Source organism: Gopherus flavomarginatus, chromosome 1 (assembly GCF_025201925.1).
Source record: "Gopherus flavomarginatus isolate rGopFla2 chromosome 1, rGopFla2.mat.asm, whole genome shotgun sequence".
Classification (NCBI taxonomy): Eukaryota; Metazoa; Chordata; order Testudines; family Testudinidae; genus Gopherus; species Gopherus flavomarginatus.
In genome coordinates, this window is record NC_066617.1 from 5,413,144 (window position 1) to 5,426,092 (window position 12,949).

Here is a 12,949-nt window from a genome sequence, read left to right on the forward strand (position 1 = left end):
ATTACTCCAAAGAAAACTTCTGAGGGCCGAACCCCCCCTCAGCGCCCCCCACCCCCGAAACACATCACCCGCCCTCGTGCCACCTGGACCCGTGGAAACAACCCCCTCCCCCAAGTATAAAGCCTCACCACCACTGCCCACCTGCCCGCTCAGCTTGTCATTCCCCCTTGAACTAAGGGGAGGGGAAATGGGGGCAGTGTGAAGAGATTGGATGTGATTGTCCAACACACAGGCCACAGGGAGCGGCGGGGGTGTGTGTGTGTGTGTGCTGTGGTAGGGGCCCAGGAGGGGGAAGGTCCCTTGACCAGGGAAGGGGGCAGCAGTCGACACACAGAGACACACACATCTTCCCCGAGGATTTCCTGGCTGCCCACAGACAGTTCAAACCAACCCTCCCCCGCCCCCTCGATCACTACAGAGGCCGCCCTGGGACCAACTAGCACAGTCCCCCCCGCTCCCCCAAGCTGCGGCTCGAGCCCAGGCCAGGTGCCCTTCCCCTTTCTCGGCATTTACCGGCTCTGCCTTGTGCCCAGCACTTCCCACCTCAGCGAGCCCCAAAAGTGATGCACCCACTGTACGCCTGGCGGGGGCAGTGGGAGGCGGAGACATGTGCAGTTCTGGCCGTTAGGGTGGTTGGAGCGTGGCGCACGCAGGCGGGGCCCCCACAGGCAGGGGGTGAACCCAGCAGCCCCACCACTTGCCCGGGGGCCACACAGTGAGCCCACACAGGCTGCATGCAGCGCAGGCCTGCTTTAAGTCTTTCCTCACCCCTTCTGCTGTGGCATAGTTACATTTCAGTTTTGTTTCTGATCTTGCTACGATGTTTCTAAAAGTCTCTGTGTTAAAATATTTTTCATATTAGAAAATGAACTTGTATTGCCTGGGAATTCAAGGAACCCTGCTGAGATCTGTCTCCCTGATGGAGCCTACTGAGAAGGGTTTATATAATTTCTAGCTATACTGGAGTTAATTCAGGTCATGATAATGCCTCCTTTTAGCCCAGGTCTGGACTGTTGGGACTGAGTTGGAAACCTGTCCAAACAATAAAATTGTTAGTTTTGTTAAACTGTGAACTTGTCTGTGTAGTTAAACTGTCAATCATGCAATAGGTTCTCCAGCCTTTGTGCTATGGGTCATGAGGTAAGACCTTGTGACCCCTCCCAGCATCCCAACCCCTCCCACTACGCAGTTCTCAATATATTTAAGTCTGCAGATGAGCAAGAAGGGCTCTGCTGACCATTGGTGATCCATGGACTGCAGTTGGTACATCTCTTCTTATAGGTTACCATGGCATGATTAGTCTAAAATTATTTAAACTCTCCTTGTCCAAACCAGGCTGGGAGACCACGCTATCTTACAGCTGTGTCTATAAACCCTAGGCAAGCATGATTCTATTAGAACCATTTTGGAACGTGTTTTGCTGGCTCAAAGAGTGGGCAAGGCCTTTTGTGTACTGAGGCTTTGGTGATAGCTGGGTTTATGAGAGAGAATGCCTGTAATAGTTTTGTCACAGATGTACATAGCAGCTGGAAAAGGCGGACTGAAAGATCAAGAACCTGCAGACAGCAAAGACATCTGGTTTAAGGCAGGCAGCACGTGAGAGAGCCATAAATCTTCTCCAAAATCGCTAGTAATTGATTCAGGCCTGTTCAGTTCCCTTTGAAAATAAGCCTCTGTGGGATGCATGGCCACCTGTGGAAGCAGTTTGCCTTCTCCGCAGCAGTGCCCTGCTTGTGACAGCTGCAGTGGGACTGAACATTAAAGCCTCTAGAGCAAATGCCAGTTTTGTGTTTGAGACAAAGCTCTTTTGGGCACTTGCACTATCCATGGAAAGAGAAGGGAGACCTGCATTTAGAACGAAATTCAAGTCCTACAGAGTAACTGCACTATGAAGAACTTTTCTTAAATCTACAAAATCCAGAGAAGTCAAAGCAAAGGATGAAACTGTCCTTAATTCACGTTGTGTCTAAATATTGCAGCTAATCAGGGCATATAAGATTCCACCAGCTGTCCCCTTTCGGCACAAAGGGGTGAATTTGAAGACGTTTCAGGATTAACTCCTGATTTCCAGGTGCTTCTAGGTTTAAATATTTATTTTATTTTTTATGCGAATTTCCTTTGTTCTGGTATTTAAAGCAAAGGGGAAATAGGAGCTGAACAGAACCCTGTTTGTTCATAACTGTGCCCAAAGTAATATCTTCAGGCTCCTTTAACAAGCTGATTTTTTTTTTGATTTGCCATTAGTATCATGTCTGCGTATTGTTGTGAATATTCCGAAAGCATGCAACTGCTGCATGTGTACTGCTTTCTGGGCCAAAATGCCTTTGAAGTATATCAGCATGTTTTAGTATTTAGGTTATAGACTCAGGAGCTGGTGCCTTGTCTTCGTTCCTTACTGTAAAGCACCCAGAATGATCCTTGCTGTATCCAAATTAGATCTTGCTGTGCTCAAGAGTACAGAACTGCATGTCAACCAATTGAGTTCTAATCTCAGTCCAAACATTGATTTGTGGCCTTGGGAAAGTCACTCCATTTGTTTTTTCCCCTATGAAATATACTGGCCTGCCCTCATTTGGTATCTGCAACAGATCACTGAATCACACAAGGGTTCTCCGTGTCTGCTGATGGTAGGACAAGAAGTAATGGGCTTAATCTGCAGCAAGGGAGATTTAGGTTAGATAGTAGGAATAACTTTCTCACTATAAGGATGTTAAACTCTGGAGTAGGTTTCCAAGAGAGGTTGTGGAATCCCCATCACTGGAGGTTTTGAAGAACAGGCTAGAAAAATACTTGTTTGGAAATACGGGAATGGTCTAAGGTAGGTGTACTTGGTCCTGCTTTAGCTCAGGGACTGGACTGGATGACCTCTGGAGGTCCCTTCCATCCTACATTTCTGTAATTGTGTCTTGGTTACATTTGTAATGTGCGACTAGAATGTTATCCAAACTGGCAATATATATACTTAGTGCATTAAGAGGGCCAGTTTCACAACACTGAAAACAATTGAACCAGGTCAGTTGTTGGAAAGAATTTAAACAGAAAAATGTGAATAACTGGGAACTGTATAAGAACATTTTAATGGATTCCTAAAAAGCCACAACTGAGAGAGAAGGCCTCTCTGGTTAAACGACCAATCCAGTTTAGTGGGGAAGTGAAAGCAGCTACAAACAACAGAACATATCAAAATGGGAGAAAGGGGAAGTTGATAGTGATGATGAATATAAATCAGAAGCTAGTGATTGTAGAAAATTGATAAGGGAAACAGAAGGGCACCAGGAGAAGTGCATGGCCAGCAGAGTTAAGGAAAATCAGTTTTCTTAAAAAGAATATTAGGAGCAAAAGGAATAAATACAATGGTATTGGTCCATTAGTAGACAGAAATGATAGAATTGTCAAAAATGCAGAAAAGGCACAAGTATTGGATGCATTTTTGTTCTGTATTTGGAATGCGAAAAGCTATTAAGTTGCTAGTTTGCATAGTGTGTTTAAACATTGTTTTCAGATTTGTTTTTTAAAAAGTGCATCTGACGTGAGATATCAGCTGCCATGCCTTCCTGCACAGGGAATGTATATAGCTGAAACAAACATCTTGGAATGAGTCTGGAGTTACTTTGACTACCAAGGTGTGTCAGGTGCATCCTGAAATGAAGGCTCAGGCCTGGTATACACTTAAAAATTAGATCAACCTAGCTATATGTCACTCAGAGCTGTGAAAGATTTTGTTCCCTGAGCACCATAGTTAGGTTAACCTAACCCCGGTGTAGACATGGCTAGGTCCATCAAAGAATTCTTCTGTCAACCTAGTTACCACCTCTTGGGGAGACCAATGAACTGCATTCATGGGAATGCCCCTTCTGTCAGTGTAGGAAGTGTCTACATTATGGCGGCACAACTGCAGCACCATAGCTGTGCTGCTGTAGTGTAGATACGGCCTGAGTTCCTTCAGGCACCCATGGGTGTGGGTACCTAGTGTAACTGCACTTTGTGAAGTTGAAACGTATTTGTGACAAAAATGTCCTAATTCCCCACTGGGCTTTCTCATATTGTTCTGTAGGAGAGCTGCACAGAAAACTTGTGCCTGCCGACCAGAATCCACTTACCAGCATGCTCACGCTTTGTAAGACATTAAAAATGGGAAACAGTGCTTTGCCCTTGTTGAAGCTCACATAGATAACTCACTATGGTTTAAATAATGATGGGTTTGTAGATTAAAGACCATTCTGATTTCAAATGTTGTTTGAGAAAGAGAGAGAGATGGAGCACATGAATTGAGGGTGGGGTGCTTGGAAGGGGAAAGGATTCAGCCTTCAGGTGTAGGAGTTACTGTAGCATAGTCCTGTAAGCGAACATAAACAGTGTGGTAAAACAGAATCGTGCCAAGCAATAGGCAGCTGGAATGCTTTCTGGGACACGTGTGGCTCCTCGGATGGGATGGCTGGGCAAGCAATCTGCCGAGGGCATAGTTAGCGGCAGTGGCTCATGCAGTGTGCAAAATCAGAATGGAGTTTGGAGGGAAATGGGGAAAGAGTTGGACTTCTACCTTGTGTCAATTTTACAACCCTCCCAGCACACTGGATTTGTTATAGGGATGTCGCGAGAAGGGGCAGTTCTATGGTTACTGCATGCTGGCGAAGAGTGAGCTCACTGTGTTGGAGGAGAGTGCATTTTGAGCTCATACACCAAGCTAACTACGTAGAGAAAGTTGTAGATCTGATTTTCCGTGACTCACTCTGGAATTATCATAACCTAGCCTAGGTTTCGTATACTTTAAGGCTTGGCGGGACCATTAGATCATCTAGTCTGACCTCTTGTACATCACAGGCCATTTATATTTCCCCCAGTTTCCTCCGTACTGAGCCCAATTGCTAGTGTTTTGGTTAAAACGTATCTTCTAGAGAGGCGCATCCTGTCTTGATTTAAAGACCTCAAGAGGTGGAAAATCCACCACTTTCCTAGGAAGTTTGTCCCAATGGTCAATCAACCTAGGAAAATATTTGGCTCTTGTTCTGCCTTTCTCCACTAGATCAAAGAACCCTTTTGGCACCTGGTATTTTCTCCTGGTGAAGGTACTTTAATTCACTGTAATCAAGTCACCTTTCAATCTTTTTGATAAGCTGAACAGATTGAGCAGGATACGGTCATTTTCTTTGGCCCTCAAATAATTTTTGTGACACCCTTTCCAGTTTTTCAACATCCTTTTTAAAATGTGGGCCCCAGAACTGTACACAGTATTCCAATATCGGCCTTTCCAGTGCCATAGAGAGAGATATTATCCCCTCACTAGTCCTGCTCGGTGCTTCTCTGCTTATACATCCAAGCATCACTGTCCCTTTGCACCACAGCATTGCACCTGGAACTTGTGTTGAGTTGCTTGTCCACTGTGATTCCTAGACCCTTTTTATATTGGTTCCTCCCTGGGGTACAGTCCCCCATTCTGTAGCTGTGGCTTATATTCCTTGTTCCTAGATGCATCGCTTTGCACTTGGCTCAGCTGTGTTAGAACGCCGTTTGTCGAAGAGGGCTCAGCTTACTGGGATGTCCAGATAGCTCTGTATGACTGCCCTGGTCACCTCACTATTTACCAAGCTGGCAGCTTTTGTCATTGGAGTGTGAGCTGCATTCCAGTCTCATTTGCAGATCTAAGAGCTAATTGCAGAATGATTATTACTGAAATATTTTCATATCATTGCTGTTCCCTCTCTTCCTCCCCCAGCCCCATGAAACAGCTTCATTTAGCTAGCAACAGCTCAGGTGCCGTTCTTAGAAATTTGTGAAAGTTAAGGAAGTGTGTGGTAAGGCCCAGCTGGGATCCTGAAGCTGTGGTCTGGAAAGTCCCAGGTGACTGCAGCTTGAGGCTGTATGGTGAATGGTGGTGAATGGCTAGCATTGCCTTGTGCAGCTGAACTATAATTTAGCCCCTTTACAAGAAATTGTCTCACATCTGTCAGTGAATGCAGCTTTAAGAACAGGCGTGGAAGTGCAGTAAGCATTGCATGTTTAAACTAAGGTCCATTGGCAAAACTGATTCTCCATTTAATCCCCAAAGTAGCCTTCTAACTGGAAATACTAACATATTCCCATGTGTTATGATCTGTTCTTTTACCTTGAAGTGAAGTTGGTTGATGTTGTCCTCGAGCATGGCATCTTTGTGTAACCAGCCTCTGCTAGGTGACTGATGCTTTGACAGCAACACATTCAGAAGGGAGTCCCCAGTTCAACACTTCTGGCGATAATCTTGCTGAGAATAAGGGAGTTGTAATTGCAGGAATTCTGGGTTCTTCCTTTTGCAAGGTTGATGCTTAAATTTGTGGAAAGTCCATTTTGTTTAAAAAAAAAAAAGCCCTGTTGATAAATGTTTAGCTAATCTGAGTTCTATTTCATGTCTTTCTCTGCTTGATGGCAATGTTCCAATTTGCCTTTAGGTTCATGCATGGGAGATCTCAGACCAGTTGCTACAGATCCGGCAGGATGTAGAGTCATGCTACTTTGCAGCACAGACCATGAAAATGAAGATTCAAACCTCGTTCTATGAACTCCCCACAGATTCGCATGCTTCATTGCGGGACTCTTTACTGTCCCACATCCAGAACTTGAAAGACCTGTCACCCGTCATTGTAACTCAGGTAAGCCTTGTGTTACTCCTGGTGGGGCGGGGAAAGGAGTATTTCTCAAAGCAGTCGCATACCACCTTTCTGTAATAAAGGATGAATAATTCATTGTCTTAATTAGATATGCATTGTGGACATGTAACATTTACACCACTGCCTCATCAAATCCATTCTGTGCAATAATTGCTGCCTTATTTAGGAGAAAGGGCAAGAAACAGATGCTGCAAGGAACATTTAATCATGACTAAAGTTTTTCACTGCTGGCTTTCAGAAATCCAGCATTCGTGCTCCCTGGCTGTTCTTCATTTAGCGTGGAGCAGGAAAAATGGAGAAAAGGAAAATGAATGTCCTTCAGACCCAGTCAGATCAATTTCTCCATTTATAGGCTCAGCTTAGTTTATTTCTTGTCCGATGGTCAATTCAGCAGTGATTCAGTACATTAATACATGATTTTACCCCTTTCGGTGCTGCTTTGGGAGAGTGATGGGCGGAGCGGCTATGCAAGGATCTTTTCCCTGCTCAGCTGCAAAAACAACACTGCATTACCCATCGAAATACCCTCAGCGACTGGAAGGTCTCTGATGTGAGGTGCTACTGTTTCCCCAGGGCTGTGTCCATCTTAGATATTGAAGAACTGATTATTTCTTCGTGCTGTCAACTTAGCTCTCCTGCATGACACTGCAGAACACTTGTCACTACATCCCTGTGAAGTCCAAATCAACCTCGCTACCTGTTGGTCCTCGATCAGCCTGCAGGGTCTGATCGTGCACTGGTTGAAGTCAATGGGAGTTTTGCATTTGACTTCTGTGCAGGCATGGTTGAGCCTGAATGAAAATTGTTTATAGCCGAAAACCTGTACATCGCTTCTGTTTCAAATTAAATGCAAATAACCTCGCAGTGCCCGTGAGGAGACTGGTTAAGTGTCTAGGGAACAGTTTGTGTGATGCAGCCTCCGCTAGCCAACCTGAGAGAAGGTTTGCAGCCATGGCGAAGATGGTTGGCCGTCTGGATCAGATACTGCAGTTTGCAAGTGGGTGGGGGAGTTCTGGCCTCAGTCTGACAGGTGAGTTGAAGGCCTGTGACCCCTCACCCTGAAGGAAATGACTGTTACCTGTGACTAAATGATGTGCCCAGCAAAAGTCATGTAGCCCCTTCCTTCTTGATGGACTGGTGCATTGGGTCATGACTATTGTATTGCTGCTTACACACCAGAGAAATAGTACTATGGCTCCTGGATACTGAATCCTGTGGGATTACCATGAGATCTGAGAGGTCTGGCTTTACTTCATAGAGCATTTGACTTCTCCTATCTTCTCCCAGTGTTGTTGAACAGAATCTGGATGTTTTTCTTTCTGTCTAGCAGTACAAATTGGACATTTCATATTTTTAGCACTGGTCTTAATCTTTCCTTCTTTTTCTCTTCCCTCTTCCCCCCCATTTTAGCTTGCATTAGCAATAGCAGATCTCGCCCTACAAATGGCTTCTTGGAAGGGCTGTGTACAGACACTGGTGGAAAAGTAAGTATTTGTTTTATATCCTTACACTTTATAGAAATATTAAACCTACAAATCACTCCACTCCTACAAGACTTAACCTACAAGAATGTGAAAAGAAAGGTAATGATCTGAAAGCACAACTGCACTTGCGTGCACCGATGCAAAGGAGTTGGAAAAGTGCTAGAAAATAATCTCTTCGTGACGGAAAATGTAAGTGGCTCCTGATTCTAATTGAATTACAGTAGTGAAGTGTTCTAGGTGAAGTGAGTGGCAAATCGGTTTATAGACATATCTGTGATTGAAACGGTGCCTGCTTTTTTGGGGCTCCGGTCTAAGCCTTCCTCAGCTTTACAATCCCTTTCTCGCATGCATAGCTGGCTTATCCTTCTGGTTTAGGGTTGATCAGGGGTCTCAAGCCAGTCAGTGCTGCATCTTAATTGGTTGCAGCGGTAGCTGATTAGCGTTGTGAGACGTTCCTTTCACTTCCTGCTAGGGCTGAGTACTTGGGGGGGATCGATCTAAGATATGCTACTTCAGCTGCGAGACTAGCGTAGCTGAAGTTGACGTGTCTTATATTGACTTACTTCACATCCTCGCGGCGTGGGATCGACGACCGCTGCTCCCACGTCAACTCTGTTTCCGCCTCTTGCCGTGGTGGAGTTCTGGAGTCGACAGGAAGCGCGTTTGGGGATCGATTTATCGATCTATCTGAGATGCGACACATCAATCCCCTGTAGATCGATCACTACCTGCCGGATCGGTGGGTAGTGTAGACATACCCTGAGCAACTGGAGCTCAAAGCAGGATCCGCATCCGGCAATCCTTGTCACTGCATGAGGCCGGCACATACACATTGTGCTGTCATGAAATGTTGCAGGTGCTGTGCAAAGCTTCTACTCGACAAAGCTCCTGCAATGTGAAATGGAGATTGCATGATGCCATTGTTTGCTCTGTGTGTGTGCGTGTATGCGCGCGAGTGAGTGAGTGAGAGGACTTGAGCTGTTGTATTTATAGAACAAGAGATTTTTGTCATCCTACTTGACAGGCACTTCCAACTACAGTAGGAGAACTAACCCCCAAACCTGGGTCAGTAATGTTCATTTATTTCCTAGCCTCACGTTTGCTTTTGACTTGAATCCAGATGATGTGTTTTCGGACAACTCTGTCCGGAATCTCTTTCAGCAAGACTCCTCTCCTCTCCCACTGTGGTGTTAAAGGTGCTTGGATGCTCCTGGAGTTGGATATTGTGCATGTTGGCAAGCCCCTTTCTTCTCCATGCCGTTTCACTTCTTTGCCGCTCCGTCTGCTTCAGGTACAGTAACGACGTGACATCACTGCCCTTTCTGCTGGAGATCCTCACGGTGCTGCCAGAGGAGGTTAATAGCCGATCTTTGCGCATTGGTGCCAACCGCCGGACTGAAATCATTGAAGATCTGGCTTATTACTCCAGTACAGTGATCTCCCTTCTGGTAAGTAGATCGCCTGGAATGCAGGCGTGTGACATTCAGCCTGCATAGGACACAGTCTATGAGACTATCTCAGATCTAGCCCAGGTTGGAAGTAATCAGGAAGCGATCAGGCCTGCTAACAGCTGCCAGTGTGAAACTAGTTGCTCTCTTCTGTCCCTAGTGGATGAGAGTCAAACAAAAAACCACAGCTGGCCAAGGATTGAGTTTGGTCATAGAGACTTATCTACCCCTCCAGCGAGTTCCTCCAAGTCAGGATTTGAGACATGTTAGAGACGGACAGTTTGGGGAGGAAACTTGCACAGAACAAAGAGTGGCAGTGCTTAAAGGCCTTCAGTCTCCTCGGCTGCCAGTCCAGCAGCCCTCAGTGGCACTAAATGCATTTAGACTTAAGGCCCTACTTGAATCGCGGCTGGGCTGTGGACAAGCCACGGAAAATCTGGACAAGTAATCATTATTATTGTTTGCTGTAGTAAGGTCCATTGTTGTTTTTTCCACTGTCGGCCGCCTGTGGCTGAGAGTGGGGTCCCCTGCTGTCGAAATTGTGGTGGGAGCCTAATATTGCGAGGTCTGCAATATCATGAATTAAGTAGGTCCTTATTTATAGATTTAAAAAAGATGAGGCATCCCAGACCATTCACTTATCTTATTTTAATATAAAAGGAGACTGTGGCAGAGAGAACGTTTAACATAATTCTGGAATGAGAGGTATTGATTTGTCAGAGTAAGAACCTGGGGATTTTCGGCTATCTAAAGGCCATCTTATTTATCTTCTTTTTACCCCGAGTTCTTGCTTGACTTACCCATGCCCTTCGTGCAATGCAGCGTTCCCGTAGTGTTCACCCAAAGGATGAGATATGGTGGCAACTGCAAAAATGTACCTAGATGGAAAAATCAACATCCACAGGTGAATTTCTAGGTGCTTTCCCACTGGTGTGCCGCTGAGGAGAGTTCAGGCCCTCCAGGGAGCTAACTTCTTGAGGACATTGGTGCTCAACAAGGCTTGTGACTTGGGTTTGAGGAGTGAAATGAATCAACCCGTCTCCAAAGCAGTTCACAGAGATTGAAAGGAGCTGACTAGAATATATCCAGCCTCACTCCACTGGGTCAGTGTTTTCCCAAGGATGCTTTACTCATTTCCTACTAAAATTATTTGAACTAAATACTCAGGAGAGACCAATCTGGACCCCCTTTCCCCCCAGCTCCAGGCTGTACTGAAGTACAGCCCCCATACTTATTAATGCAGAGCTCTTCATTACTTCTTACCATTTCACATTGTGTATTTAAATGGGAAATACAACATGCCCCCCAGCTGTGCATACTAAGGCTGCTAATATCCTAGAACCCCAGATGGAATTGCATTTTGATGTATTATAATTATAATAGATGGTAACAGAAATTATTTTTTAGCTTTGCAGCCCACGCTTTCTCTGCTTGTCTCCTTTGCTGTCTGTTGCCCAATTTTTTCCTCCAGCTGCTTTCCCTTTGCTTCAGCTCTGCTGGCCATGATTGTTCTCATTTTCATAGCTCGTGGAGTTGGAACAGATCTGCTAAGTTTTATAGCTCTCTTCTTCTCCACCCTTAAAACCACCTCTCGCTTAACGCAGGTTCATTCCCAAGGGTGGCTTTCCAGCTTTGAATGACACCAGTGACATGGATCACAATTTCCTTTGAGGGAATTATCCCATCACCCTAAATTTTCCACTACTCCTAGTTACAGAACTTCTTCATAAGATGTCAAATTCAGGAGTGGCAGAAGCGCCTTAAAAGTGAGGGGGACACTGAACCATGGTCCTTCCCTCTATGCCACCCACTTCCCCCCAAGGGCCTGCCTTCCCTCTTTTAAAAGTGCTGACACCTCCCCCCCCACCCTATTCTGGCACCCCTGGTAAAATTCCCTCCTCAGTTTGGTGCTACACCCTTTGTCATTTGCAGACAGTTATTATGTTCCCTTCTAGCCATTGTTTAGCTGTGCCTTATTTAACCTTACTTTGTGAATCAACACTCTTGCCCATTTCTAATTCCTTTTGTTCCCTGGATCCCCTTCAGCTTGTTTGTATCTTTCTGATACCAGATTGCTCAGAATTGGGCATAGTATTCTGGTTGTGCTCTCAAGCCATAAAGAGGCTTCCTGCAATGTGATGGGATACTTCTGCCCAAAAGCACCTCCAAATCAAATGAAGCATGTTGCCCGGTTTGTTTGTTTTGTTTTTGGACTATCCTGTAACAAGCACCTTCAATTCATTGTCCAATATCATCTTGTTTGTCTTGACTCGCCTGCTTTCCAGATCTCTCCTGTGTTAAATCTCACTTTAGTTTCAGCTCATATTTCTTCAGTCTAGGTCCTTCTATTTGTGTCCTTGATGCTGCTTGTAACTTCTCCCCCACACTCTTCATCCACAACTGTTTAGTTTCATCTGTTTGGTTAACATACTGGTTGCTTCCTTTTTCCAGATAATCAGTGAAGATGCTAAATAATTACTCCTGGGGAAATTCTACATCACTGCACGTGTGCAGAATTCATGTCCCCCTCAGATTCCTTTGTTTCCCTGCAGAAAAATGACTAATAGATTCATAGACTCTAGGACTGGAAGGGACCTCGAAAGGTCATCGAGTCCAGTCCCCTGCCCTCATGGCAGGACCAAATACTGTCTAGACCATCCCTGATAGACATTTATCTAACCTACTCTTAAATATCTCCAGAGATGGAGATTCCACAACCTCCCTAGGCAATTTATTCCAGCGTTTAACTACCCTGACAGTTAGGAACTTTTTCCTTATGTCCAACCTAAATCTCCCTTGCTGCAGTTTAAGCCCATTGCTTCTTGTTCTATCATTGGAGGCTAAGGTGAACAAGTTTTCTCCCTCCTCCTGATGACACCCTTTTAGATACCTGAAAACTTCTATCATGTCCCCTCTCAGTCTTCTCTTTTCCAAACTAAATAAACCCAATTCTTTCAGCCTTCCTTCATAGGTCATGTTCTCAAGACCTTTAATCTTTCTTGTTACTCTTCTCTGGACCCTCTCCAGTTTCTCCACATCTTTCTTGAAATGCGGTGCCCAGAACTGGACACAATATTCCAGCTGAGGCCTAACCAGCGGAGAGTAGAGCAGAAGAATGACTTCTCGTGTCTTGTTTACAACACACCTGTTAGTGCATCCCAGAATCACGTTTGCTTTTTTTGCAACAGTATCACACTGTTGACTCATATTTAGCTTGTGGTCCACTATGACCCCTAGATCTCTTTCTGCCATACTCCTTCCTAGACAGTCTCTTCCCATTCTGTATGTGTGAAACTGATTGTTCCTTCCTAGGTGGAGCACTTTGCATTTATCTTTATTGAACTTCATCCTGTTTACCTCAGACCATTTCTCCAAT

The 12,949-nt window shown here is 45.1% G+C and overlaps 1 protein-coding gene across 1 annotated transcript in view; it reads left to right on the top strand.

The window, feature by feature from the left end:
* Positions 1 to 12,949, top strand: part of TNPO3 (transportin 3) — a 76,498-nt gene that overhangs the window by 24,000 nt on the left and 39,549 nt on the right. Inside the window, exons 2-4 of the mRNA XM_050929948.1 lie at positions 6,423 to 6,623; positions 8,052 to 8,125; positions 9,417 to 9,573. Of these exons, the coding sequence (XP_050785905.1) occupies positions 6,423 to 6,623; positions 8,052 to 8,125; positions 9,417 to 9,573 (432 nt within the window). The remainder of the gene's footprint in view (positions 1 to 6,422; positions 6,624 to 8,051; positions 8,126 to 9,416; positions 9,574 to 12,949) is intronic.